The following is a 27,919-nucleotide window of genomic DNA, read 5'->3' on the forward strand; positions in this document are numbered from 1 at the left end:
CTGTAAAAATCTCGTACAACAACAAAAAAAATCTTAGTACTAATTTCTCCTAGCTTTTTCTTTTTGACTCAACTTTTGTAAATAACAGTACGAACTGAAAATAAGTTGTCTGTGATAGAAAAAAAAAAAAAAAGTTTAGTTGAGTCAACTTGACATTATTTGTTTTCTGGAGATGTGCCACTATTCTGTAACAAATCTTTTGAAGTTGAGGCAATTCAACATCTTGTGTCTATGAGGAAATGTTAAAATCATAAAAAGAATCTGAGGAATTTTCATCTTCTAAATCAATTGATGAATTCTCAAAACAGTTCTGATCACAAGCATCCTAGAAAGTGTCCATGGAATCTTTGCTTTCAGTATGCTCTAACAAATCATCCAGTTGGTATTCGTTTTCAGAGTCATGTGCCAACAAATCATCAATCATAGACTCCTTTTCAAGGAGACGCAAATGTTCCTCCACTTTTACTGATATTTAACTCCTTTTAGTTCTTTCTGAACACTCCATTATTCTATATTAAAAAAATAGAAAATAAAAAAAAGCACTTTAGTTTTTAGCTATGATTACAGGGGATCGGGAATGACAAACTCTAGAGTACAATTGCAAATCATATAGTTTGGTAAGCTGGTATTAATGTGGCTGATTCTACCATCTGTTCTTAGTAGCCTTCAATTTGATAAGTAAACTATTTGAAAGATAGCATTTATCTCTCTGTTAAGGCCGAACCGTTTACTATCGTGTTTCAATTGATTTCGATTAATATGCGCGAGGGAGAGAGAGCCAGACAGCGCTCGTGCTGTTTGAAGACCGCAAGAGTGTGCGCGCGCGCGGCCAGGCGGGGCTCTCTCTCTGCTCGATCGTGTTTGAAGACGGTGAGAGTGTGCGCTGTAAAATGTAGGAAAACCCCTGTATCAGTCGGCCTTTGTAGCTAAAGTGCATGGCAATATGGAACTTAGGAAAACACTGTAGATTAATCCACAATATTAAACGACGCAAACAATTCACACGTCGCCTTAATGTAACAGACAAATAAACATATTTATTTAGATAAATGAGTCCCTTATTACTATGGAAAACCCTTCCACGTCGCTATTTGTTCTATTTAAGAGGTGAATTCGTAGTGCAGCAGTTAAACTCCGCTTCTCTGCGTGCTCCCGCGGCCATGGGATGCAAATCCAGGCGGCAATGAGTGCCTTATTGGCACAACACCCTAGCCGATAAAACATTGCTGACAATCAAATGGACTTTCATCAGTGTTTTTGCTTTAACTGTAAATGCAACAAGTGCAAACATTAAAATGCCACCAGATGGTAAAAGCGGAGAAATGGACATTTTAGAGGGTTTTTTTTAACAGCTTGCTAACTGCTGTTCGACTGCCTTGCTAACAAGTTCGCAATCAAATCCTTCTAAACAATATATTCAAATCAACCACTCAAAATAAGCTATGCATGATATTTACTTGATAAATTAAACTCGTCTGTTCAACGCATGCTTAACCAGGTTTAATTGTTTACATTCGCGAAAAGCTAGTCCCTGGTCTCTTAACTAATACTTTCCAAAAAAGCTTTTGGTTAACATACATCATACTGTAAAATCATCCCCTGTTTATTATACATTGAAGCAGAGTCTTACCTGTCTTTTGTCCAGTCGACACCGTAATGGATCCTTAACGGACAGCAGACTCAAGGCGGCAAAATTGTTGCTGGGCAAACTTCTTTCGCTCAGTGATGGGGGTGGAGCTTTCCGGATGTGCGCTGCACACAGTGCGCACTGCTTAGGTTTGAACATTTTGTGCAACCTGCTGTGGCAAACTTGTCTGTTGAAAGTTGTATAGTGCTTCAGACCACTATTAAATTGTTATGGCTTCTAAATAGCTTAATAGTCTAATAATATTCATATAAAAAGTGACCCTAGCCTAGTGGCTATTGTTAAAAAAAGCATCCATGTCTGACATAATTAATTTTGAATATATATATAAAAACATAATATCTTGTGGAGCCCTAGCTGGAGCCCACTGAGTTTAGCCCATCTAATGCCCATGTGGGGCCCAACAACAAAGCCCACTCTGAGCCCATGCCCAGCCAAAGCCCAACTAGCCCAAGTGAGGCCCATGTGGGCCCCAAGTGGACGTGTTTGCAGGGTCTCCGCTCCAGCGCCGAATATAATGTACGGAGCGCCGAATATAATGTGCGGAGCGCCGAATATAATGTGCGGAGCGCCGAATATAATGTGCGGAGCGCGAATCTCTCTCCTCGAGCGCCGAATATAATGTGCGGAGCGCGAATCTCTCTCCTCGAGCGCCGAATATAACGTGCGGGGCGCGAATCTCTCCGCTGGAGCGCCGAATATAATGTGCAGAGCGCGAATCTCTCCGCTCCGGCGCCGAATATAATGTGCGTCGAGCGCCGAATATAATGTGCGGAGCGCGAATCTCTCTCCTCGAGCGCCGAATATAATGTGCGGAGCGCGAATCTCTCTCCTCGAGCGCCGAATATAATGTGCCGGGCGCCAATCTCTCCGCTGGAGCGCGGAATATAATGTGCGGGGCGCGAATCTCTCCGCTCCGGCGCCGCATGTAATGTACGGAGCGCCGAATATAATGTGCGGAGCGCCGAATATAATGTGCAGAGCGCCAATCTCTCCCCTTGAGCGCCGAATATAATGTATGTAATAATGATGTAATAGCGTCAAGTCTATCAAAAATTCAAATATATAAAGTCAGTAATCATAACTTTAGTCAGTTATAAACCTCATAATCATGAAAAGTTTACAATTAAGTTTTGCAAGAACGCACCCAAATACAGTAACTGCAATAATGTGCATATGAGGATTTAAGTCTTGACGATATAAAGTAAATAAATTAGGTGTCATCAGAGCATAAACCATGATCCACCTACTATACATAATCCATTGCGATGTATTTGTTATTAAATGAATTTACGTTTCACCAGATTGCCCTTCATTCAAGCCTTCGGTTTACCCACGCTTCTCGATATTTAAAATATATCGAGATATTTTTTAAACACGATATGGATTTTGACATCGTATATATCGATATATTGTTTATATTTAATTCTGATTCTGCCACTTTGCTTGTTTGCCTTCTTTGTGCTGTGCTCGCCCCCGCTCGCTTGCCCCCCGCCTCATTGCTTTTGTCCCCCCCCCCCCCCCTCCTCTCTCGTGTAGAGAACTAGTCTAAAAAAAAAAAGTTTAACAAAAAAGGACAACAGGCTCCATTATATGGAGATACTTCGGTTTTAAGGCGTCGGGCGAACAGCAGGCAGATGTCTACCGTATGCCCCAATGATTTCCGCGATGCAGAAAACACGGACGAATTGCGGAATCCAGTCGTAAAAAGCGCGTCTTCCTTCATTAAACACACGGAAGTCCGCTGGACGCTGCGGTGATTTCAGCGTCTTTCCTCTCACTTATAAAGATGTGAACACATGAGGAACATCTCCAGAACTGCACTGAGAGTCAGTTCATGAGCATCTGACAGTTTGTTTTGAGTAAAACTCATATCACTAACAAAAACAGATCAAAAGAGTCATTCGACAACACTTGTAATGATTTTAAAAAGCATCTCAAAAAGATTTAAGAATCTCTCTGCTGGATCGCCGAATATAATGTGTGTCAAGCGCCGAATATAATGTGCAGAGCGCGAATCTCTCTCTTCGAGCGCCGAATATAATGTTCTGGCGCGAATCTCTCCCCTCAAGCGCCGAATATAATGTGCGAGGCGCGAATCTCTCTCCTCGAGCGCAGAATATAATGTGCGGAGCGCCGAATATAATGTACGGAGCGCGAATCTCTCCGCTGGAGCGCCGAATATAATGTGCGTCGAGCGCCGAATTTAATGTGCGGAGCGCGAATCTCTCTCCTCGAGCGCCGAATATAGTGTGCGGGGCGCGAATCTCTCTGCTCTGGCCCCGAATATAATGTACGGAGCGCCGAATATAATGTGCGGAGCGCCGAATATAATGTGCGGAGCGCGGAATATAATGTGCGGGGCGCGAATCTCTCCGCTCCGGCGCCGAATATAATGTACGGAGCGCCGAATATAATGTGCGGAGCGCGAATCTCTCCTCTCGAGCGCCGAATATAATGTGCGGAGCGCCGAATATAATGTGCGGGGCGCGAATCTCTCCGCTCCGGCGCCGAATATAATGTACGGAGCGCCGAATATAATGTGCGGAGCGCCGAATATAATGTGCGGAGCGCGAATCTCTCCTCTCGAGCGCCGAATATAATGTGCGGAGCGCCGAATATAATGTGCGGGGCGCGAATCTCTCCGCTCTGGCCCCTAATATAATGTACGGAGCGCCGAATATAATGTACGGAGCGCCGAATATAATGTACGGAGCGCGAATCTCCGCTGGAGCGCGGAATATAATGTGCGGGGCGCGAATCTCTCCGCTCCGGCGCCGAATATAATGTACGGAGCGCCGAATATAATGTGCGGAGCGCCGAATATAATGTGCGGGGCGCGAATCTCTCCGCTCTGGCCCCGAATATAATGTACGGAGCGCCGAATATAATGTACGGAGCGCGAATCTCCGCTGGAGCGCGGAATATAATGTGCGGGGCGCGAATCTCTCCGCTCTGGCGCCGCATGTAATGTACGGAGCGCCGAATATAATGTACGGAGCGCGAATCTCCGCTGGAGCGCGGAATATAATGTGCAGAGCGCGAATCTCTCCCCTTGAGCGCCGAATATAATGTATGTAATAATGATGTAATAGCGTCAAGTCTATCAAAAATTCAAATATATAAAGTCAGTAATCATAACTTTAGTCAGTTATAAACCTCATAATCATGAAAAGTTTACAATTAAGTTTTGCAAGAACGCACCCAAATACAGTAACTGCAATAATGTGCATATGAGGATTTAAGTCTTGAAGATATAAAGTAAATAAATTAGGTGTCATCAGCGCATAAACCATGATCCACCTACTATACATAATCCATTGCGATGTATTTGTTATTAAATGAATTTACGTTTCACCAGATTGCCCTTCATTCAAGCCTTCGGTTTACCCACGCTTCTCGATATTTAAAATATATCGAGATATTTTTTAAACACGATATGGATTTTGACATCGTATATATCGATTGTTTATATTTAATTCTGATTCTGCCACTTTGCTTGTTTGCCTTCTTTGTGCTGTGCTCGCCCCCGCTCGCTTGCCCCCCGCCTCATTGCTTTTGTCCCCCCCTCCTCTCTCGTGTAGAGAACTAGTCTAAAAAAAAGTTTAACAAAAAAGGACAACAGGCTCCATTATATGGAGATACTTCGGTTTTAAGGCGTCGGGCGAACAGCAGGCAGATGTCTACTGTATGGCCCAATGATTTCCGCGATGCAGAAAACACGGACGAATTGCGGAATCCAGTCGTAAAAAGCGGGTCTTCCTTCATTAAACACACGGAAGTCCGCTGGACGCTGCGGTGATTTCAGCGTCTTTCCTCTCACTTATAAAGATGTGAACACATGAGGAACATCTCCAGAACTGCACTGAGAGTCAGTTCATGAGCGTCTGATAGTTTGTTTTGAGTAAAACTCATATCACATCCTAGACTCTAGTACCACATACACAGAACTGTAACGGTAAACCCTTCAAAATAAAAGTATTTTGCCAGAAATCTATTACTATTGTTCAGCAGAATGTACATAGCCCACTATTACTACTATTAAAATGAAACGAACATAATTTTTTAAGGAACAATCACACAACATTTCTTCCATGTTTTATTTTTAATAGTAAATCCCCTTTGTTCACCAAAAAATAAAGTTTGCTTAATTTTAAATAATTAAAAGACCAATTACATTAATGTTTTATGCCTTCATTTTATAACCAGAAAAATGTAAATAGACAGAATTTCTGAAGGGAAAAAAAAAATTTGACATAAGGCTATTTTAAGAATTGTTTTTACTAATTAAGTTGTTTTTATGCATTTAAAAAAATGACACATGCTAAAGCACAGAATAAGGTAACAATAAAACATATGGTGAAGAAAAAAAAAATAAACGTTTCATAGGGCCCTAAACATGTAATATATATTGTATATTGAGATATAGCAAAATATATCGAGATATATTTTTTGCTCCATATCGCTCAGCCCTACCTGCGCTCATAACATTAGCACAGAATCAGTTAAGAATCAATCACCAAAAGAATCAGTTAGTTTCAGACTCTCTGTGAGTCAGTCTGCTTCACGCTGACGCATGTGCAGTATCATCAGCTCCTCGGTTCTCGAATCAGACGTGTCCGACAGAAACGGTTCTCGGTTCAGTGTATACTGGTGATCCGAAAATCGATGCAACCAGCTCTTGACTTCCCTGAAAACTCCTTTGGCCTATACATAATCTACAATATATAGATTAGAAACATTCATCTTAAAAAAATAAATAAATAGCAAAATAAAATATAGTTATTTTATCACACTTTCCGATGTTTAACAAAGTACTGGAAAAATTATAGGCATGCACAGTATCATCAGTTCATCGGTTCTCAAATCGGACGCGTCTGAAAGAAACGGTTTTCGGTTCAGTGTACTGGTGATCCGAAAACCGAAGCAAACCGGTTCTTGACTCGAGAACGAGAACTGCTCCAGCAGTGGGCGTGTTTTCGCGTATCATCTGGCTCTGCTCTGTGTTCATCTTCAGTTCTGTCTTTACAGCAGTTCAGTCAGTGTTAGAGCTGTAATCGGGCCTTAAAAGTTAGGCCCTACAGGACCCGAGCCCGACAGGTTTCGGCCCGAGCCCGACAAGTATACATTTTGATTGACAGCTTTTTTAAAGCCCGAACCCGTTTACAGCCCGACATTATTCAAATGTGCGCACACACACAGCTCTTTTGCCTCTTGCCAACAATGAGCAATTTATTCATGTTTTAACATAATTTACTCATAACTAATGTAGACTAGACCACTTGGAAGTTGGAATTAAGATACATTTTAAATTAAGATGGGTATTTGGCAATAACGAAATTAAGATAAAGGCTCCGCCGGATTTGCTTTATTTAATAAAAGAATAATGCCAACATTAGCGTAAATACTCTGTCCACATTATGCGTTTAAGACTCAATGAATATTTAGTTATCATTTAAAAAATTTAACTCACAGAGATTAGGCTAGGTCTACATGTTTTTGTGGAGGAAAATGATTGAATCCACTGTAGATGTCTTCAGCGCGCTCCTGCGCTCACTGATGGTGCGTCATTATTAACTCATTATTCTCATTATAAACAAGGTCAAACTTTTCCACACCTCAGAGTTTGCTTTAGTTGCTGGTGCAACCAAAACGTAATCACCAGAGGCAAGCCTCCGTTACACCTGCTCAGCATTCATTTTCGCATCTTTCTCGCGCTAATCGAAACACATCACATGGCCGCTCGTTTACCTCGCAAACCAGAGCGCAAGCCCGAGCCAGCGTAACATGATAGAAATTCTATTCTCTAGTCAGTGTACTGTTTGAGTAAATGAACTCAGGGATATTGGTTTATTCTGACTCAGAGGGAATGTCAGCCGCATTAAAAAATTTAAGAGCTTAAGTCATTTGTGGATTAATGCTTATTGGAGACGTGAACCATTTAAAACGATTCAGTTCGATTTGGTGAACTGGTTCAACCGGTTCACAAAGATGATCGCGATTGCACTGAACAAGTTTTAAGTGCAGGCATACTCTCTGAGCGAGCCCAGAGAAAATTCTTACAAAAGCAAAGTGTATCTGAGAGTGCGCCCAGTTCACTCGCGCGATCAGAGAGATTATATTCCGCACTGGAGCAGAGAAATTCGCACTCCCGCACATTATATTCCGTGCTCGAGCAGAGATTCACGCTCCGCACATTATATTCCGTGCTCGAGCAGAGATTCACGCTCCGCACATTATATTCCGTGCTCGAGCAGAGATTCACGCTCCGCACATTATATTCCGTGCTCGAGCAGAGATTCACGCTCCGCACATTATATTCCGTGCTCGAGCAGAGATTCACGCTCCGCACATTATATTCCGTGCTCGAGCGGAGACTCAGGCTCCGCACATTATAGCGCTCCGCACATTATATTCCGTGCTCGAGCGGAGATTCGCGCTCCCGCACATTATATTCCGTGCTCGAGCGGAGATTCGCGCTCCCGCACATTATATTCCGTGCTCGAGCGGAGATTCGCGCTCCCGCACATTATATTCCGTGCTCGAGCGGAGATTCGAGCTCCCGCACATTATATTCCGTGGTCGAGCGGAGATTCGTGCTCCCGCACATTATATTCCGTGCTCGAGCGGAGATTCGCGCTCCCGCACATTACATTATAAGTTTCATGAGCACTGATACACAAAAGGAGTTATATAAATATAAAAATTTATATATACAATATATAAATATATATTATAATATTAACAGTATTCTCGTGGAGTGATTGCAGACAGCCTGAGAAGGACTAATAAAGGAAGGATGCAGTCTTTCAAATACTGTATGAAGCACTCTTTCCCAGGATTACCAGAAACATCCAGACAGGTTTGTTGGAGCAGGTTAGAAGAAAAAAAAAAAAAGAAAAAAAAAAAAAAAAATACAATAAAAAAGTGGCCCTTCAGGAGCCAGACTGGACAATGAACAGTTTTAACAGAGTCTGTGTAAAAAGTGCAGATCTGGAATGGTGATAATTGTCCTTCATGTCTGATGCAGCAGAGTGTCTCAGTATAGCCGATTCATGTGTTGCTTTTTCTTTTCTGAAAGCCCGAACCCGTTTACAGCCCGACATTATTCAAATGTGCGCACACACACAGCTCTTTTGCCTCTTGCCAACAATGAGCAATTTATTCATGTTTTAACATAATTTACTCATAACTAATGTAGACTAGACCACTTGGAAGTTGGAATAAAGAAATAAAATAAGTCCTGTGTCACATCGTAACATCTCAGCATTCTAGACATAGGCTCATTTTACCTATAAATAGACCAACGCACCAATAAAAACGAGTCATTAAAAAAAAAAATAATAATTAAGATACATTTTAAATTAAGATGGGTATTTGGCAATAACGAAATTAAGATAAAGGCTCCGCCGGATTTGCTTTATTTAATAAAAGAATAATGCCAACATTAGCGTAAATACTCTGTCCACATTATGCGTTTAAGACTCAATGAATATTTAGTTATCATTTAAAAAATTTAACTCACAGAGATTAGGCTAGGTCTACATGTTTTTGTGGAGGAAAATGATTGAATCCACTGTAGATGTCTTCAGCGCGCTCCTGCGCTCACTGATGGTGCGTCATTATTCACTCATTATTCTCATTATAAACAAGGTCAAACTTTTCCACACCTCAGAGTTTGCTTTAGTTGCTGGTGCAACCAAAACTTAATCACCAGAGGCAAGCCTCCGTTACACCTGCTCAGCATTCATTTTCGCATCTTTCTCGCGCTAATCGAAACACATCACATGGCCGCTCGTTTACCTCGCAAAACGGAGCGCAAGCCCGAGCCAGCGTAACATGATAGAAATTCTATTCTCTAGTCAGTGTACTGTTTGAGTAAATGAACTCAGGGATATTGGTTTATTCTGACTCAGAGGGAATGTCAGCCACATTAAAAAATTTAAGAGCTTAAGTCATTTGTGGATTAATGCTTATTGGAGACGTGAACCATTTAAAACGATTCAGTTCGATTTGGTGAACTGGTTCAACCGGTTCACAAAGATGATCGCGATTGCACTGAACAAGTTTTAAGTGCAGGCATACTCTCTGAGCGAGCCCAGAGAAAATTCTTACAAAAGCAAAGTGTATCTGAGAGTGCGCCCAGTTCACTCGCGCGATCAGAGAGATTATATTCCGCACTGGAGCAGAGAGATTCGCACTCCCGCACATTATATTCCGTGCTCGAGCAGAGATTCACGCTCCGCACATTATATTCCGTGCTCGAGCAGAGATTCACGCTCCGCACATTATATTCCGTGCTCGAGCAGAGATTCACGCTCCGCACATTATATTCCGTGCTCGAGCGGAGATTCACGCTCCGCACATTATATTCCGTGCTCGAGCGGAGATTCACGCTCCGCACATTATATTCCGTGCTCGAGCGGAGATTCGCGCTCCGCACATTATATTCCGTGCTCGAGCGGAGATTCGCGCTCCGCACATTATATTCCGTGCTCGAGCGGAGATTCGCGCTCCGCACATTATATTCCGTGCTGGAGCGGAGATTCGCGCTCCGCACATTATATTCCGTGCTCGAGCGGAGATTCGCGCTCCCGCACATTATATTCCGTGCTCGAGCGGAGATTCGCGCTCCCGCACATTATATTCCGTGCTCGAGCGGAGATTCGCGCTCCCGCACATTATATTCCGTGCTCGAGCGGAGATTCGCGCTCCCGCACATTATATTCCGTGCTCGAGCGGAGATTCGCGCTCCCGCACATTATATTCCGTGCTCGAGCGGAGATTCGCGCTCCCGCACATTATATTCCGTGCTCGAGCGGAGATTCGCGCTCCCGCACATTATATTCCGTGCTCGAGCGGAGATTCGCGCTCCCGCACATTATATTCCGTGCTCGAGCGGAGATTCGCGATGCCGCACATTATATTCCGTGCTCGAGAGGAGATTCGCGATGCCGCACATTATATATCGCGCTCGAGCGGAGATTCGCGCTCCCGCACATTATATATCGCGCTCGAGGGGAGATTCGCGCTCCCGCACATTATATATCGCGCTCGAGCAGAGATTCGCGCTCCCGCACATTATATTCCGCGCTCGAGAAGAGATTCGCGCTCCCGCACATTATATTCCGCGCTCGAGAAGAGATTCGCGCTCCCGCACATTATATATCGCGCTCGAGCAGAGATTCGCGCTCCCGCACATTATATTCCGCGCTCGAGCAAAGATTCGCGCTCCCGCACATTATATTCCGTGCTCGAGCAGAGATTCGCGGCAATTTTATTGTGATGCAAGACCAAAAAAAAAAAAAAGATCCTGTAGATGTATGCATTGTGTTTTGTTCTGATTTGTTGTAAATGGATCACGTAATGCTAAACTGTCCATTATGTAAAACACTAAAAGTTTCATGAGCACTGATACACAAAAGGAGTTATATAAATATAAAAATTTATATATACAATATATAAATATATATTATAATATTAACAGTATTCTCGTGGAGTGATTGCAGACAGCCTGAGAAGGACTAATAAAGGAAGGATGCAGTCTTTCAAATACTGTATGAAGCACTCTTTCCCAGGATTACCAGAAACATCCAGACAGGTTTGTTGGAGCAGGTTAGATGAAAAAAAAAAAAATGAAAAAAAAAAAAAAAAATACAATAAAAAAGTGGCCCTTCAGGAGCCAGACTGGACAATGAACAGTTTTAACAGAGTCTGTGTAAAAAGTGCAGATCTGGAATGGTGATAATTGTCCTTCATGTCTGATGCAGCAGAGTGTCTCAGTATAGCCGATTCATGTGTTGCTTTTTCTTTTCTGAACTCTAAATTTAAGAAGCGTTTGAGTGCTCAAAGCTGCTTTCACTACAGTGTGTTTTTTTAGAGTCTATTTTGGCTCTCAGGCAACCATTGGTCTTCAATCCATGGCGACTCACAGCACATTTGTATGTTAATATCTGCTAATGAGCTGATGATCTGATCTGTGTTAGGAAGAGAAAGAAAAAGTGCAGTCCCAAGGGTCCAGAGGATAGAAAACCACTCCTGTAAATTAAAATCAGTCTGCATTAATAAATTACTTCGAGGTCCTTTGGCTCTACATCAGTAGAGGGCACTGTTGACATTCACTAAAATCTTAGAGGATTCTTCAACTTCTGGCTGATTTCTCAAAAGTTATTGTTCATATATCTTTGAACCTTTCAAAGACACAGACTTTAAAAATCTTTTTTTTTTTTTTTTTTTTTTTTTTTTAAATGATGTTAAATTATAAGATGAAATATGGCACATCTGATATATGCAATAATAGCATAATCAGTGACCACTTTTATTATATTTTCTTCATTTTCATTTAAAAAACAAACTCTGGACTGATGTTTGAGATGCCACTCTGTTTGCCTGGATGGAGTGACATATTGATGACATTTATTGATAAAAAATATTTGAGGTTCCAAGTAATTTAGAATGTTATAATGCAAATACCCAAATACTTGGACCTAGTCTTACTCTAGAACACTAGCACTTTTTAGAAACTCACTTTTTTTTGGAAACTTTTTAGAAAACGGCGTTATTACGAGTCAGATTTCTTATTTCTCCAGTCCAGTGCTGGTCAGAGGACCTCATGAGCAGATTCAGCTATTTATTTCGCAATGTCTTGTAACTTGGCATGAGATTAAGTTGGGAAGCGTGAGATTGTGAGGCATCCCAAAGTGTGTCATCCCAAATGCGCAAGAGCTAGCAGTGAATGGGTGCCGTCAAAATGAATCCAAACTCAACTTTTATTGCCACATTGCATGTTTTTTCTGGCATCATGCTTAGGACTCACTAACATTTAACAGAGCGCCGGAGGTGTTTTGTGAAAGCACCTCTTTGATGTAAGTTTAGACCAGAAAATCAAGGTTTACAAGGCATCTAACCTCTACAAAAATAATTAGCAGGTATGCCATGAATGATTACATTATTCTAAAGGAATTCAATGGAAAGCACCAATGAAGGAATGAAAGAGGGAGGGGTGAACATCACAGATTTATTTATTTATTTATTTGTATAAGCTGTGAAATAATAACAGTTTTATAAATAAAAATAAATAGTATTGAGTACACTGTCATTTGTTTCATTTTATATGTTATGCTCTTAATTCACTCTATTCTGATTCAGTAAACCTTCTGGGCTTTACTCAAAATATGATATGAAGAAAGTTGATGGCAAATCAAAACTAAATTTAGTTTTGCTAGTTTATCTTCTGATTTTGTCAGATCGTTACAGTATTTGTTACTCCACATGTGCAGGTCACTTTGAATATTATTAAAGAGGATATTCTTCAGTTATTCAACAGCGGCTTTGTGTAAATTTACCAAATTGAGCAGATTAGAGTTATTACTGGTGTGATGCCAGGTTAATTTCTCCATGGACTGGTAGCATGATCTCGACCGCAAATTTTAATTATCCTTCCACCTTGCCACGACTTATCCTGCATTAATTCACATTCATATCCACTCTCACATTTAAGACTGCTTTTAAGAAATTGTTTAATACATGAAAGTTAGTTTATAGTCAGATGTTTCAGGCAGACCAAGTGCAGGGCTCAATTTGGACTAAATATCTTATTCTATGTAAATCTCTCTAGAAATTGTGTTGACAAACAATATGATACAGTCTATAGATAGATAGATCGATATTTGATAAGTAATATGCATCGCTAATTTGGAGAACTTTAAAGGCGGTTTTATTATTATTTATTATTTTTTTTTATTATTATTTTTTTTTGCACCCTCAGATTCCAGATTTTCAAATAGTTGTATCTCGGCCAAATATTGTCGGGTCCTAACAAAGCATACATCAATGGAAAATGTTTATTATTATTATTATTATTATTATTTTATTATTATTATTTTATTATTATTCAGCTTTCAAATGATATATAAATCTAATTTTAATAATAATAATAATAATAATAATAATAATAATAATACAAATTACCCTTATGTCTGTTTTTGTGGTCCATGGTCACACATGTTGATTTATTATCAATGTTGAAAACAGTTTTAGCTGCTTAATATATATATATATATATATATATATATATATATATATATATATATATATATATATATATATATATTTTTTTTTTTTTTTTTTTTATTTTTTTTTTTTTTTTTGATGTGATACTTTTTTTTCAGGATTATTAGATTCATTAAAAAAAGCAAAAAAATAAAATAAAGTAAAAATAATAATAAAAGAACAGCATTAATTTAAAATAGAATTCCTAAATAACAGTATACAGTTTAAGAGAAATATATATATATATATATATATATATATATATATATATATATATATATATATATATATTTTTTTTTTTTTTTTTACATTTTTGATGAGTAATGATAAACATAACCCAGCAATTCCATTCTTACTCTCTGCATATCCCTGAAATGTTTTTATTTTATTTTACCATTCCAGTAAAGTTCTTCACTGTCGTTATAAATGGCTTTAATAAGAGCTAATATCTTGAGATGTGTTGGGTTTTAGTCGTGTCTAGTGTCTGATAGGCACTGGGACCCAGAAGCAGAGCAAACCCGCCCTGTTTCACTGCACTCCACTCACTGTAGACTCAAGTGCTGGCTGAGGTTAAAGGTACAGCTGTGAGGAGACACACAGTAAACTTTGTGATGGGTTGATGGGCTGCACTTCTGAGGAAAATGATGGAAAGCAAAGAAGTGCTTCATTTTGTTCAGACCGGTAAGTTGAGCTGTTTTATCAACTCTGGAAACTTACAGAATTGATTTGATGCTGGGATAGTCAAGCCATGCTCAGTGGGATGGAGACCTGTAAGTGGACAGAGTTGTGCACACTTACTGTATGCACACTATTAGTTTGTCTCTTCATAGGTCATTTGTAAAATCATTTGCTCTGCTTGAACGTGCTTAGATTTGGAAAATTACCTGGCAAGAGAAAGGCTTCTCTTTTTAATCCATTGTGCATTATCATTGATTCCTATTATGCATATGGTACAGTGATGATATGCTTTTAGAAAAATAGACAATGCAACAAAAACAGTCAACAGTTACAGTAGCATAACACTTGGAAATGTTGAGAAATACTGAGATGGGAATTTTTTTCTCTCTCTAAGAGGATTATTTTCTCAGATCTTTAAGAACTCTAACTAGTTTTTAGCCAATGTTCGTGTTACATATAATTGGATGTATATTGGTGTAAGAACGAGTCAGGCACAGGATTCAGCTGCTAATATAACAAAATTGCACATTTTTTTCACATGCAAAGCAAATCTCATGATCTGTATATTCCAAATAAACATGACTGCATTGAAATGACTAACAAATCCTGAATAATAATAATAATAATAATAAAGCATGAGATTGCCAGAATTAATCTCTCACATCAATCTTCATTGTTTCCTGCTGATTGCATTGGTTATTGAGTATATCCAGTCTGTCCGTCCTTAAGGAACGGCCCAACTAATTTGGGGTCAGTTCCCATTTACTGTGGTTCCTGTAAAAGGTACAGAGCTTTTCATGGAACTATTATTTCTGTCAACAGCACAGGACAGCACAGTCAGCAACAGGAAGTCAGCGGGCTGCCAACAGGAAGTCTAGTGAGGCAAGCGGCAGAGAAAGATCACAACAAGAGAGAGGGGATGCATTTGGCATAGTCAGCAAAATATGTTTGCATGCTTTACATGACGGCAGTGAAAACATGATCAGATTTAAAGATGTTGTGGAGTTTGATTAGCTGAGTGCTGCTGATGATAACAACACTGGGACTTTTCAAGTTAACAACTGATACACAACCACATTTGTGACCCTGGACAACACAACCAGTCTTAATTGATCACACCACTTACATACAGTTTGGGAAACCCTGCTGTAATGTAATGTTTCATGCATTCCATGATGTTGGTAACAAATACGGAAATATATTTTCATTCTCTTTGTGCTGTTTGATGTTTTTCATCAATATGTCACACAATAATCCCATTCAAGTCTATGTGATGAACAAGTTAATTTAAGTAATTAAAAAGTAGTCAGACTACATATTATAAAGCAGATTATGTTTTCTAACTGTGTCATGTGAATTGTAATTAGTAAGGGACTACTATTTGTGAGTAATCTGTAAGTAAAAGTGTTGATAAAGACATTTATAATGTTACCAAAGATTTCTATTTCAGATAAATGCTGTTCTCCTGAACTTCCTGAACTTAGCTGTTTTCAACATAATAATAATAATAGATGTTTTTTGAGCAGAAAAGCAGAATATCATAATGATTTCTGATGGATCATGTGGCTGGAGAAATGATGCTAAAAATTCAGCTTTGAAATCGCAGGAATAATTGACATTTTAAAATATATTCTAATAAAAAAACGTTATTTTAAATAGCAAAATATTTCAAATATTTACTGTTTTTGCTGTAATTTAGATCAAATAAATGCAGGCCTGTAGAGCAGAAGTATAACGTGATAATGTACTAAATCCACTCACAAACAGTCTTTGAGATGCTTCTCTGCTTTCCCTTACTTATTTCCATATTTGCTTGCTCAATCTATGCATATCAAATGCAATTTCACACTTGCGAGAGTGATTAGCTGTGATTAGCCTCGTGCCTACGGCCTAATGTGGTCATAACAGACTCTTTCTCTTGTGATATTGCTTTATTATTTTCTTTGGCTGCTTGCTGCAGATGCTGTCTCTAGATCTTAAGCTGTGTTGAACACAGGACATCGCTTTAAGGCATCTATTAAGGACTCTCAGAGACTGTGTTGTCACACAGCGTGGATGTCCAGCCATTACAAGACTCACGTCATCCCCGTTTTCGCAGCAGATCTAATTATTTATTTATTATTTAGCAAGCGTTCCTGTGCAACAAATGATAATTTGTCACAAAGATATAACTGAATCCATTTGTCCAAGCCTGCAGGGTTGCAATATCCCCTGAGGCATGAAGCGTCTAATCTGAGGACTAATAGAAACAGAGCAAGTTGTCTGTTAAATTAAAGATGGCGGGATGATGGTATAGCTGCGGTCATTGGAGATGTAAACACATATGCTAAGAATATCCTCTAGCCCGTGATATGATTTTTGTGCAGAGAATGACCTGAAAATATGTGGCCATAAGCCTTCCATGCATGACGCTATGAGGGCTGGTGTAAATTGGATGAATTTCAAAGATTTTCCATGAAATCCCAGTCTCTTTGAGGGCCTAGAGTCAGTTTTTAGGTGAAAGTCACAATCCTGAATTTACAGGTGCATCTCAATAAATTAGGATGTCGTGGAAAAGTTCATTTGTTTCAGTAATTCAACTCAAATTGTGAAACTTGTGTATTAAGTCCATTGCAAAATGCACACAGACTGAAGTAGTTTAAGTCTTTGATTCTTTTAATTGTTATGATTTTGACTCACATTTAACAAAAACCCACCAATTCTCAACAAATTAGAATACTTCATAAGACCAAAAAAACCACACCATTTTGTGAATTGTTGGCCTTCTGGGAAGTATATTTATTTATTGTACATGTACTCAATACTTGGTAGGAGTTCAGAGCTGGTGAGTTTGCTGGCCAGTCAATCAGACCAACACCATGGTCATTTAACCAACTTTTGGTGCTTTTGGCAGTGTGGACAGGCCATTTGTGGCCAAATCCTGCTGGAAAATGAAATCAGTATCTTCAAAAAGCTGGTCAGCAGAAGGAAGTATGAAGTGCTCCAAGATTTCTTGGTAAATGGGTGCAGTGACTTTGGTTTTCAAAAAACACAATGGACCAACACGAGCAGATGACATTGTACTCCAAATCATCTCAGACTGTGGAAACTTAACACTGGACTTCAAGCAGCTTGGGCTATGAGCTTCTCCACCCTTCCTCCAGACTCTAGGAGCTTGGTTTCCTAATGAAATACAAAACTTGCTCTCATCTGAAAAGAGGACTTTTCACCACTGGGAAACAGTCCAGTTTTTCTTCTCCTCAGCCCGTGTAAGACTCCTCTGATGTTGTCTGTGGTTCAGCAAATTTCTCGACACGTCTGTGTGTGGTGGCTCTTGATGCCTTGACCCCAGTCTCAATCCATTCCTTGTGAAGTTCACTCAAATTCTTGAATCAATTTCTCTTGACAATCCTCATAATGCTGCAGTTCTCTAGGTTGGTTGTGCATCTTCTTCCACACTTTTTCCTTCTACTCAACTTTCTGTTAACATGCTTGTATACAGCACTCTGTGAACAGCCAGCTTCTTTGGCAATGAATGTTTGCATCTTACCCTCCTTGTGAAGGGTGTCAATGATTGTATTCTGGACAACTGTCAGATCAACAGTCTTCCTCATGATTGTGTAGCCGAGTGAACCAAACTAAGAGACCACTTTGAAGGCTCAGGAAAACTTTGCAGGTGTTTTGAGTTGATGAGCTGATTGGCATGTCAAAATATTCAAATTTGTTGAGATCGTGAATTGGTGGGTTTTAGTTAAATGTGAGCCAAAAACATCACAATTAAAAGAACCAAAGACTTCAACTACTTCAGTCTACTTCACCTTGAAATATATGTAGAAATGCATGTTCACGACAGTGTTTATGTTGATCATTTGAGACCTGTTTCTTCCACAGACACTTCATCACCTGGGCAGACAAGAAATGGCCACCCGTTCCAAAGGATGGGTGAGAACCAAACATTATTTAAATAAGATTTACCATGTCAAGTTCAGTTAGCAAGCTCTCTGTTAACTGGCAGACAAACAAAACAGGTTTACGAAGGCTGAGAGTGAGATCTGACGTGAGAAATACTTTAAGCGGAAACGTCTTGATCATACGATCGTGAATTTATTAAATATAACCGGCTCAAATTCACCGTAACGCACAGTAAACAGCATCAGACGGCGAGTAAACAGACTTCACAGTGCATCACCCCAACAGCTGCAACCTCAGTTAATTCCTCACGTAGTTTAGCTCATGTCATGATTATACTCTTCCATGCAAAGAAAGAATTTATTGGGACAGCTTTGGTTATATTGCTCCGTGTGCCTGGTTTTGTGCAGGTTTCTCTTTTATGAGGCCATGGGTGCATTGTGTAGCTTTAACAGATGGTGCATATATTTTTTTGTGAGGGGGATGCATCTGCTGTCACGCCATAAATAGCGTTAAATAAATATTTCTACGCTCGAGATGAAAACGAGCTTGATTCATTGAACAGGAAGTGAACACCTCTCAGCCTCCATATACAAATGCACAGTGCTATATTTCATCTATTAGCTGCAAAAGGTCACGTCAAACCCAGTTAGGCAGGGAAATGAGATTATAATAATCATCTTAAAGCTAAGAAAGGCCTACTTAAGGAGATCTGTTGTGATATGTTGATGTCTCAGATCTGCGAGACGCGGAAACAGAGGACAGCGGAGAAGAGATCCAGAGGAAAGGAGACGCTCTCGCCGTCCAGACGGACAGAAGTCACTACGAGACGAATGTTCAGCCGAGCATCTCAGGTCAGAGCGTGTGATGCATCTGAGCGCTGGTTTGGATCTGTGTGTGTTTGTGGCTCAGATAAAATTCTCTTTGGGAGTACTTCAAAAATCTAAAAATAAAATATATCATTGTGATCGTTGCCTGAGGTATAGAAGGATCCCGGCAGTCTCATCCATCTGCAGCAGAAATTCTCTGTGTTCACTTCGGGCCTTAAAAACAATCAGTATTGTTTTCCAATCTGGGTTGATGTGTTTACGGCACTGGGGAAGCAGGCTGTGCCAGGTCTTATTCTTAAGTGACTGCGGTGTCAGGGTTCAGGGACCACAATGCTCTTCTGACGTGTCTGTGCTGCAGACTTGGAGACTCTTTGACTATTTATAACCAGTGAGACATAATACAGAGGGTTCAGGGCTCCGAGATAATGAATGAAAACACATCGTCTGGGAGGCCTGGCTCAGTGCTATGTCCTTCAAACTCATGCATCCATGTAACAGCACAAGGGTTTTAACAATTTATCACTTTCCCCCCCTTCTCCTCCTATGAATAGACGCTGATGCTTCAGGATTTGGCCTTCTGCATACATCAAGAAGAGTAAGGCTTTCTTACTAAGGCTCTTTCATCATTTACATCTGTTGTTTAATTGATGTATTTATGGTTGGGCTTTCTCGGTCATGAATTGCTCTCATTTTTATGGTCTAAAGTAATGCGATGGAACTCATAGACATTATAAATGTACACTTTTAATTCTGACAATTTTTACTGTTTTTGAACAAAGTCTTCCATGCTCATCAAGGATTTGTGCAATAATACAATAATATAATAATTTGGAAAAATAATATTTAAATGTCTTTTCTATTTTAAAATTTCTGCTATTTATGAGCTGAATTTTTAGCATCAAGTTTTTACTGTATTTTTGATCAAATAATGCATATTCAATATGCAAGCCACAAACAATACCATTAATAATGGGTAATTTATTTCAATTAATTGGTTTGTTTGGTTTTTATTTAAAAATAATTGGTTTTATTTAAAAATAATTAAATAAAATTATATATATATATATATATATATATATATATATATATATATATATATATATATATATATATATATATATATATATATATATATATATATATATAATAAAAAATAAATTAATGGATTTACTGATTCAGAATCACTCGGTGGTCCAGGAAAATAAATATCTAATAATGTTACAAACAAACACAGATGTTTTTGGTGAGCAATGCCATTGGGTTCGCTTTGAATAAAATGATGTGTAAATGTAATTCAAATGCCTTGAGAATTGGTTTAAATGAAGAACCAAATTCATAGAATCATTGATATACAGGCTTTTCCTTGCCAAGCGACCCCTTTAGAGCTGTTCTTTCCTGCTGCAGTATGTGAAGCTGGTGGATTTCCAGGAGGAGGTGAGAGCTCACAGGGATCTGGATGGGTTCTTGGCGCAGGCCAGCATCCTGCTGGACGAGAGAGCATCCTCCCTGGATGAAGTGCTGCGCAGAATGCTGGAGCATGTGGCCATGGATGGCCAGGGCTGCTGTAATGCAGAGGAGGTCATGCACGCTCTGTTCACAGACGCCGGAGGACAGGAGGCCAACGGTGAGCAGTGGGCCGTCTGCCCCAAAAGTCACAGGTCATCTAGTCTAGCAGTCCAGGGGATGAGCTTAATGGATGAACCACTGTCTTTAAATAAAACCATGAATGTGTTTTACTGTATTCTCTCTCTGTCTGTTGAAGTTCACTTGTTGACCGAGACCATTCAGGGAGTGACAGCGACAGCCACTGGAGTTCGCTACCAGCAGTCCTGGCTCTGTGTGCTGTATGTAGAGCTTAAACATCAATAACTAAGCACTTAAAAATGCATACCTACATATCTAAGCCATATGTTGTGCCCCTGCATGTTTTTTTTCCCAGTATTTTTTTTTGACTAGGGACCCTGTTACATCTTAAGCCTATAATATAGATGCATATGCACATGCATGCATACTTTTATGTCTATTTATGGTGCTACCATTAAAATAATAATTGCACTTTGTTTATATACAGTACATTTACATAAAGAAATCAATTTAACCGTTGGCCAAATGTTTTTTTTAATGCTTTTTAATAAGCATTGTCTTCTGCTCACCGAGGTTAGGTTTATTAGATAAAAAATAGTAATATTGTGAACTATTGATCAAATTTAAAATAATTGATTCTATTTAAATATATTTTAAAATGTAATTTACTGTATTTCCGTAATGGCAAATGTGATTTTACAGTATTATTCCATTCAAGAAACATTTCTTATTTTTATCACTGATGAAAACAATTTTTTTTTTGCTACTTAATGTATTTATGATGCATTACCATTAACAAGGTTATGATACGTGCAAAAAAAGAAAATTCATATTCAAATTTTTATTTGGCAAGGATGGCATTAAATTAATCTAAAGTGACAGAAGAGACAGAAAATAAATGCTGTTCAGTGAACTTTCTATTCAACAAAGCATCCTAGGCACAAAAATATATATAATGCAGCAAAACGTTTTTAAACATTGACAATAATTAGAATTTTTTTGATCATCAGATCAGCATGAGAATGATTTCTGGAGGATAATGTGACACTAAAGACTGGAGTAATGATGCTGAAGATTCAGCTTTGATCAAAGGAATTAATTACATTGTACAATATATTCACAAAGAAAACAGTTATTTTAAATTGTAATAATATTTAATTTTTTTCCTGTTTTTATATTTTTGATCAAATACATGCATCTTTTAAAAACAAACCAAAAAAAAAATCTTTTTACAAACTTTCTGCTGCCAGTTTATATTAAGTACCCTATTTAAGTTAGAAAATGGCAAGTGAGATGTGCACAATTATTTATTTGACACAATTTTACTTTGAACACAACAATGCATGCCTAGAAGCAATCAAGTAAGTACATTTATCGGATGATGCAAATAAACTAAATATCAAATATGATCAGCCGAGCCTATCTATCTGTCTATTTAATCATTTATTCACATTTAATCATATATATGTCTGATTAAAAACATGTGCCCTTCTGCATTCAGCTGTAATGTGAAGAGTCTTCAGAGACGCTGCGTCTGTGTTTCGCGTCTGGAGCGGCCGCAGAACTGGGGCGTGAACTGCTGCGAGGTTCGCTACGTTATCCTCATCCTGGCACCGCCTCGCACAGTAAGCTTCTCCTTTCACTTCTCATCACCTAGAGTGACAAAAACACAGATTTTAATTATCCCTGCTGTGTGCTAATTTGCAATGGTTTCAAACCGTGTCAAAGTTTACGCTTAAAGTCTTCGGTTTCAGTTCAATCTGTAGTGTTACTTTTAGCATCTCAGATCTATTTTAAGCATCTATTGTAATTTTCATCTTCCGTATACCCTACAGAAAAGCACAAAGACCGCTATAGAGCTCGGCCGCACGTTTGCCACCTTGTTCTCAGACATCTCGTTTAGACAAAAACTCCTGGAAACCAAGACCCAGGAGGACTTCAAGCAGGAGCTGGTGATTCAAAGACAGCGGCTGTCCACTGCCATCCAGAAACCCTCGCTGGAGGAAGAGACCGACCCATACAGCAACAAACCACTCAAGGTCTGGAGCCGAGAAGGACTCGGCCGACCAATTATCTGCTCAGTCTGCCTTTTAACTTAATGTTGGGTTTCTCTGTGGGCCGTGAAGTGCAAACTTCACACACACACACAGTCCTCACATTATGTGGTGCGGTTTTGAAGCCTAAAGTGTGTAGAGCGGGCCGTCGCCATCTTGGCAGCGCGTCACTGCGCGACTCTCCCGGATGGGCAAAAAGGCGGGAGCTGATTGCTGAAGCCACGCCCACCTAGTGCGACGGCATTGTCAGCAGCGGCAATCCACCTGTCACTCATGTAGCCACGCCCTTAATTATGCAGAACTTTAAGTCTTAATATAATTTAAACGGATGAGTTTAAAAAAAATTCACCCCCCTCACAGTTGTCATGAAGGGCAAAATTAGCAATATAGACCAAAGTCGATGAATTGCAGTTTTAGTCACTTCCTTATTGGCCTCACGAGAGAGAGCGGGAGGTTGCCGCTCGGGTGCAACCCATCACTGAACTCATCATTTTAACATCTTTGAGTCTCGGATTGAATCATTTATCAAAAAAAAAAAACTGCTTTTAATTTGTTACTTTTAAAACACTTTAAGTACTTTGATACCATGGCACAAACTACTGGACTAAATAATATTAAAGCTCATAAACATCATTAAAGACAACTGAAAATACAGTAATAAAATAATACCAAATACACAAAGATGAATGCAGTATAAATAGTCAGTTACATTAGTATTCATGTATAGAAATCTAAAAAGTGTGAAATAGGACTATAGTGTTCAGTGTATAAATTAAATACTGATTACACTTTGTTAAAGCTGTGTTTTGTTGTTTGATTGGCATTAATGACACAGACAGCAGCAGGTATTTATAGGCTGCTGTCTCTTTAAGACCAAATGCGCGAACAGAATATACCGACATACATCAGGTTTCTTTCTCAAAGTTTAAAGGTGCTGTAGGGGAACTTTTGTAAAAAATTATTTTTTACATATTTATTAAACCTGTCATTATGTCCTGACAGTAGAATATGAGACAGATAATCTGTGAAAAAATCAAGCTCCTCTGGCTCCTCCCAGTGCTCCTATTGCCATTTGCAGAAAGTCATGTGCTCAAAATTATTGCTAGGGACTATTTAGTAGTCGATGGATATTGGTAGGGACATGTCATAGCATGCCTACTGAACTGAATTTTATTATTATTATTTTTTTTTAGTATTATTTTAAAACTGCAACTTTTTTCTCTCTCTTTAACCTCAGAAATTTTGACCAACAAAAATTTACCCAACAGTTAAAATCATGAAACATCATGAAATGATTTGAACACTGCCGTAATAAAGCTGAAAATGCAGCTTTGATAAGTTTACAATATATTCAAATAGAACATTTATTTTAAATGATAATAATATTTCAAACAATTTCTGTTTAATATATATGTGATTAAATAAATAAGGCCTTGATTAGCATAAGATTCTTTTTCAAAAATAAATAAGCATCTCCTTTTACTGAACATTGGTTGTTTTCTTTAAAAATTGCTAAATCTCTTTGTAGTAAGTGTAGGTTGTATTCTGTCACTGGTATAATAATTTCAGAGATTCAAGAACAGATTTTCCATTATATTTCTTTTTGTACTGCATAATAAGAGTTATAACATTTCAGGCGCAGCTGTTTTGATGTGGCATCTGGATCACAGATAAATTACAGTTTCCCATCTTGTGATATTTTACAACAGCACTTTTTTTGTTAAGATTTACTTATGCACTTAAGATTTTAAGCATACTAAATCTCCTTTTGTACGCAGGTAAAAGATTTCCTCCGAGCAGGTCGTGGCATTTATGAGGACCTGTGCCGCAGGCTTCCCTTGTACCTGTCGGACTTCACAGATGGCGAGTCTCTGTTTCCCTCAAGGCTCTGGTTGACTTCACTTTTACTAAAAATGACAGAAATCTCTCTGTTGCTGGAGCTGAGGTGTTTGTCGCTGTGTGGTTCTCTCTCCAGGTATTCTGGACTCTAACAGATCTTTGTTGAAGTACACCACAACAGCCATCTTCCTCTACATCGCCATCCTGCTGCCGGCCATTGCGTTCGGTTCTCTGAATGACGAGAGCACGCGAGGAGAGATAGGTCTGTGCTTCATAATTTATAGTCATTAGCTGATGGACCACCTTGGACCAGAAACACCATTTTGGGTTCCTTTTAGTGAACGGTTCTCAAAAGAACCATTTTTTCTTTTTCATTGTTACATTTTTCTTGGTACGATTTTAAAAATAAAGATAGCAAAAGGTGGTTTTCACAGTGATGAAAAATTTTCCAAAGAACATTTCAGAGAACAGTCCTTAAATAAAGATTCTAAAAGGTTTATTTATTATTATTTTATTTTTTTTGATACCTTAGAATTACAATTTTGGGTTCCTCTTTGGGTTTCTGTTTTTGTGAACATTTCTTAACTCTCTGTGCCTATTCATTTTTGGGTTTACACTTTGTAGCTTTTGAAGTCCGAAGTGACCGAAGCCTTGAAATGTAACTCAGGAAAATCAATATAAATGTAATGCATATTTTTGTTCAATAATATTTTTGGTTGTTATTTAAAATTCTGAGGGGATTTTTAAGGTAGCTTTTTACGATTTATTTTTCTGCTGTCATTTTATTTTTTATTTTTTGCTACAGTACAAAGTGTTATTTTTCACATTTTCGACGCTTTAATCCTTTAACTTCCACATCCACATCATGTCCTTGATTTTTTTGTGTGCTCACATAGCCACGTGTCAACAAGTGTGATCTCAATTCGATTTATTTCTGTCAAAAGTGACTGAAGACACCCTGACAGTTGAACAATCCAAAAACCTTTTCTGCTATAAAGAAATTTTGTGAACTGTAAAGTTTTTACACTCTCAAAAATAAAGTTTCTTCATTGGCATCAATAGTTCAATAACCTTTCACATCCATTTCAACTTTCCATCGCACAAAAGGTTCTTTATAGTAGCAACATCTTCAGATTTCTAGCTCTTTCCCTGCCTTATTTTTTTTATTTTTAAGTTGCCATCCACCGTCAGCATTTCTGATCATTTGCAAAAGTTTCATGGTCCCCAGAATGTTTTACTCTATGAATATCTGAACATGCAGTGTGTCAAAGCAAAGTACTAGAGCCTCTGCTTACAAAACAAATCTAGTTTCATGCTTTTTTTTTTAAGGTCAATATTTGATTGTGGGTAAGTTTCATACATAACTTCAAATAAAAAAAAAATGTTGAGAAAATCGTGTTTTTTGTAAGACTACATCAGGATGGGATTTAGATTGATGATCAAAGTATAGATGGAGTGGATCCTCCTAAGCTTTGTCGACATTTCATTTGGTAACGTTAGGCAGTTTTGTTAGATTATCACACTATTTTACATTTCCACCTGTTTGTTTCTGCTTCTTCTATGTCTGTGTTCTCAGAAAAATAAGGTTTCTCAGGGAATTGATCTCTGAAAGGTCCTTTGAGAAACCAAATCGTCTATGACATTGCTTTGATAACATCCTTTCAGAACTTTTGTTTTAAGAGATAGTTTACCCAAAAATGAAAACTCAATAATTCATAACCTTTTCTTTGCAGATGTCCAGAAGACTATCGTTGGTCAGTGCATTGGAGGAGTGATTTACTCTCTATTTGCTGGTTCTCCGCTGGTCATTCCTCTGACCACTGCACCTCTGGCCATCTTCATCAGCGGTGCTGTATCTCTCTTATAAAGACCGTTGAGCTGACCGTCTCTCTCAGAGGCCTTTACAGTTGTTTTCTCTCTTTTGTTTGCATACTGCAGTGATCAGAGGCATCTGTGATGACTACGACCTTGATTTTCCTGCTTTCTACGCCTGCATCGGTCTTTGGAACAGTCTGTTCCTCATACTGGGAGGCATCTTCAATGTCAGCCTGTTTATGAAGCTCTTTAAACGGTCAGTGGAGTAGTACAATCTGTTTATCTGCCAGGAATGTGATTTTATATGAACTTTTATATTTTGTGACCAGAGAAGTACAGTATGACCAACATGAATTAGATAAATAGAAAAGAAAAATAGTTTGGTGGTAAGAGGTGAGGGACTGTTTGAAGACTGAAATCACAAAACGACCTTGAACAATTACTAAACAAACTGCAATATGTAAATTAAATATAATATGCATTAACTGAATCACAAAGGCTGCGATTGAATTATTTAAGAATATAGTCTGCCGCGCTGCATGCATCACAATGAGAAGCGCAGAACTGTGGGTTTGTTAGCTTGTTTTTTGTGCAGGATTACATTAGATGCTTCTCCACACAAAGTCTGGATTGCATTTAAAAACACAAGATATGACATATGATATATTTACAAATTGTGATGTGATTATTAATTTGTTGTCAAAAAAGCTCTATAGTTTCTTTGTGTTCCCAAACTCTGAGGTTTAACAGTTGAGGTTATTGTAATTTTACTCGTGTAAAAAAATTAAAAATTAAATATATATATATATATATATATATATATATATATATATATATATATATATATATTGCCATTATTATTTTCATTATTTACCATTTAATACCATTATTAAAATTTTATAATTTAATAAAATAAAATTATATTTTGAATGATTATTATTATTTTTTATTATCATTGTTATTATTATCTAAACTGGTTCCGTAAATACAACAGAATGTGTCTTGAAACAGCTGAAGTGCTATAAATATATGATCACATGCCTAATGTGCATATCAATGTTAAATTGTTAATATCACTAACCCCAAAACTTGTTCTGCACCATTTGCACTGTATGTGAATTGTTGAGAAGTATGCTATTATGTTAGTTTTCTAAGCAATTGGATCTACGATTTTGGCCAGGCGGATAGAGAAAGTCTCATAAATACAAGCACAGAAGGCATATCTTGAGATCAGAATATTATAAAGACTTGGGGGTAATTTTCAATGTTTTCGGTCAGTATGCAACTAGCTAGAACACACAAAGCTAAAGCCTTCTTAAAGCATCGAAAAAACTTGCTAACAGCCAAAAAAAAAACAGAAAGTTTTACACAAACATGCACCTCACTCATCTGCTTGAGAAAGTGCAACAATCCAGTTGTCTTTTATTGATGTATGAAATCCCCTCAGGCAGACACCACATTCTGATATGACCTCTCTGTAGCATAAACATCCATCACAAATCTGTGCTGTCCCGTCGTGTGTGTGGTAATCTCTG

The 27,919-nt window shown here is 38.5% G+C and overlaps 1 protein-coding gene across 8 annotated transcripts in view; it reads left to right on the top strand.

Annotated features, from left to right (window-relative positions):
* Positions 1 to 27,919, top strand: part of LOC127971517 (solute carrier family 4 member 11) — a 75,329-nt gene that overhangs the window by 35,168 nt on the left and 12,242 nt on the right. For 3 of the 8 annotated variants that reach the window (XM_052574569.1, XM_052574572.1, XM_052574571.1), the window contains exons 2-12: positions 18,245 to 18,295; positions 19,000 to 19,116; positions 19,644 to 19,687; positions 20,497 to 20,716; positions 20,855 to 20,936; positions 22,178 to 22,301; positions 22,512 to 22,715; positions 24,509 to 24,593; positions 24,706 to 24,831; positions 26,303 to 26,416; positions 26,508 to 26,640. In XM_052574569.1, the coding sequence (XP_052430529.1) occupies positions 18,245 to 18,295; positions 19,000 to 19,116; positions 19,644 to 19,687; positions 20,497 to 20,716; positions 20,855 to 20,936; positions 22,178 to 22,301; positions 22,512 to 22,715; positions 24,509 to 24,593; positions 24,706 to 24,831; positions 26,303 to 26,416; positions 26,508 to 26,640 (1,300 nt within the window). Of the gene's footprint in view, positions 1 to 8,400; positions 8,508 to 11,010; positions 11,247 to 11,918; positions 12,511 to 14,073; positions 14,378 to 18,244; positions 18,296 to 18,999; positions 19,117 to 19,643; positions 19,688 to 20,496; positions 20,717 to 20,854; positions 20,937 to 22,177; positions 22,302 to 22,511; positions 22,716 to 24,508; positions 24,594 to 24,705; positions 24,832 to 26,302; positions 26,417 to 26,507; positions 26,641 to 27,919 lie in introns of those variants that run through there. The other 5 variants (XM_052574575.1, XM_052574574.1, XM_052574576.1 and 2 more) reach the window with 5 other exon arrangements.

Source organism: Carassius gibelio, chromosome B14 (assembly GCF_023724105.1).
Source record: "Carassius gibelio isolate Cgi1373 ecotype wild population from Czech Republic chromosome B14, carGib1.2-hapl.c, whole genome shotgun sequence".
In the NCBI taxonomy this organism is placed as follows: Eukaryota; Metazoa; Chordata; class Actinopteri; order Cypriniformes; family Cyprinidae; genus Carassius; species Carassius gibelio.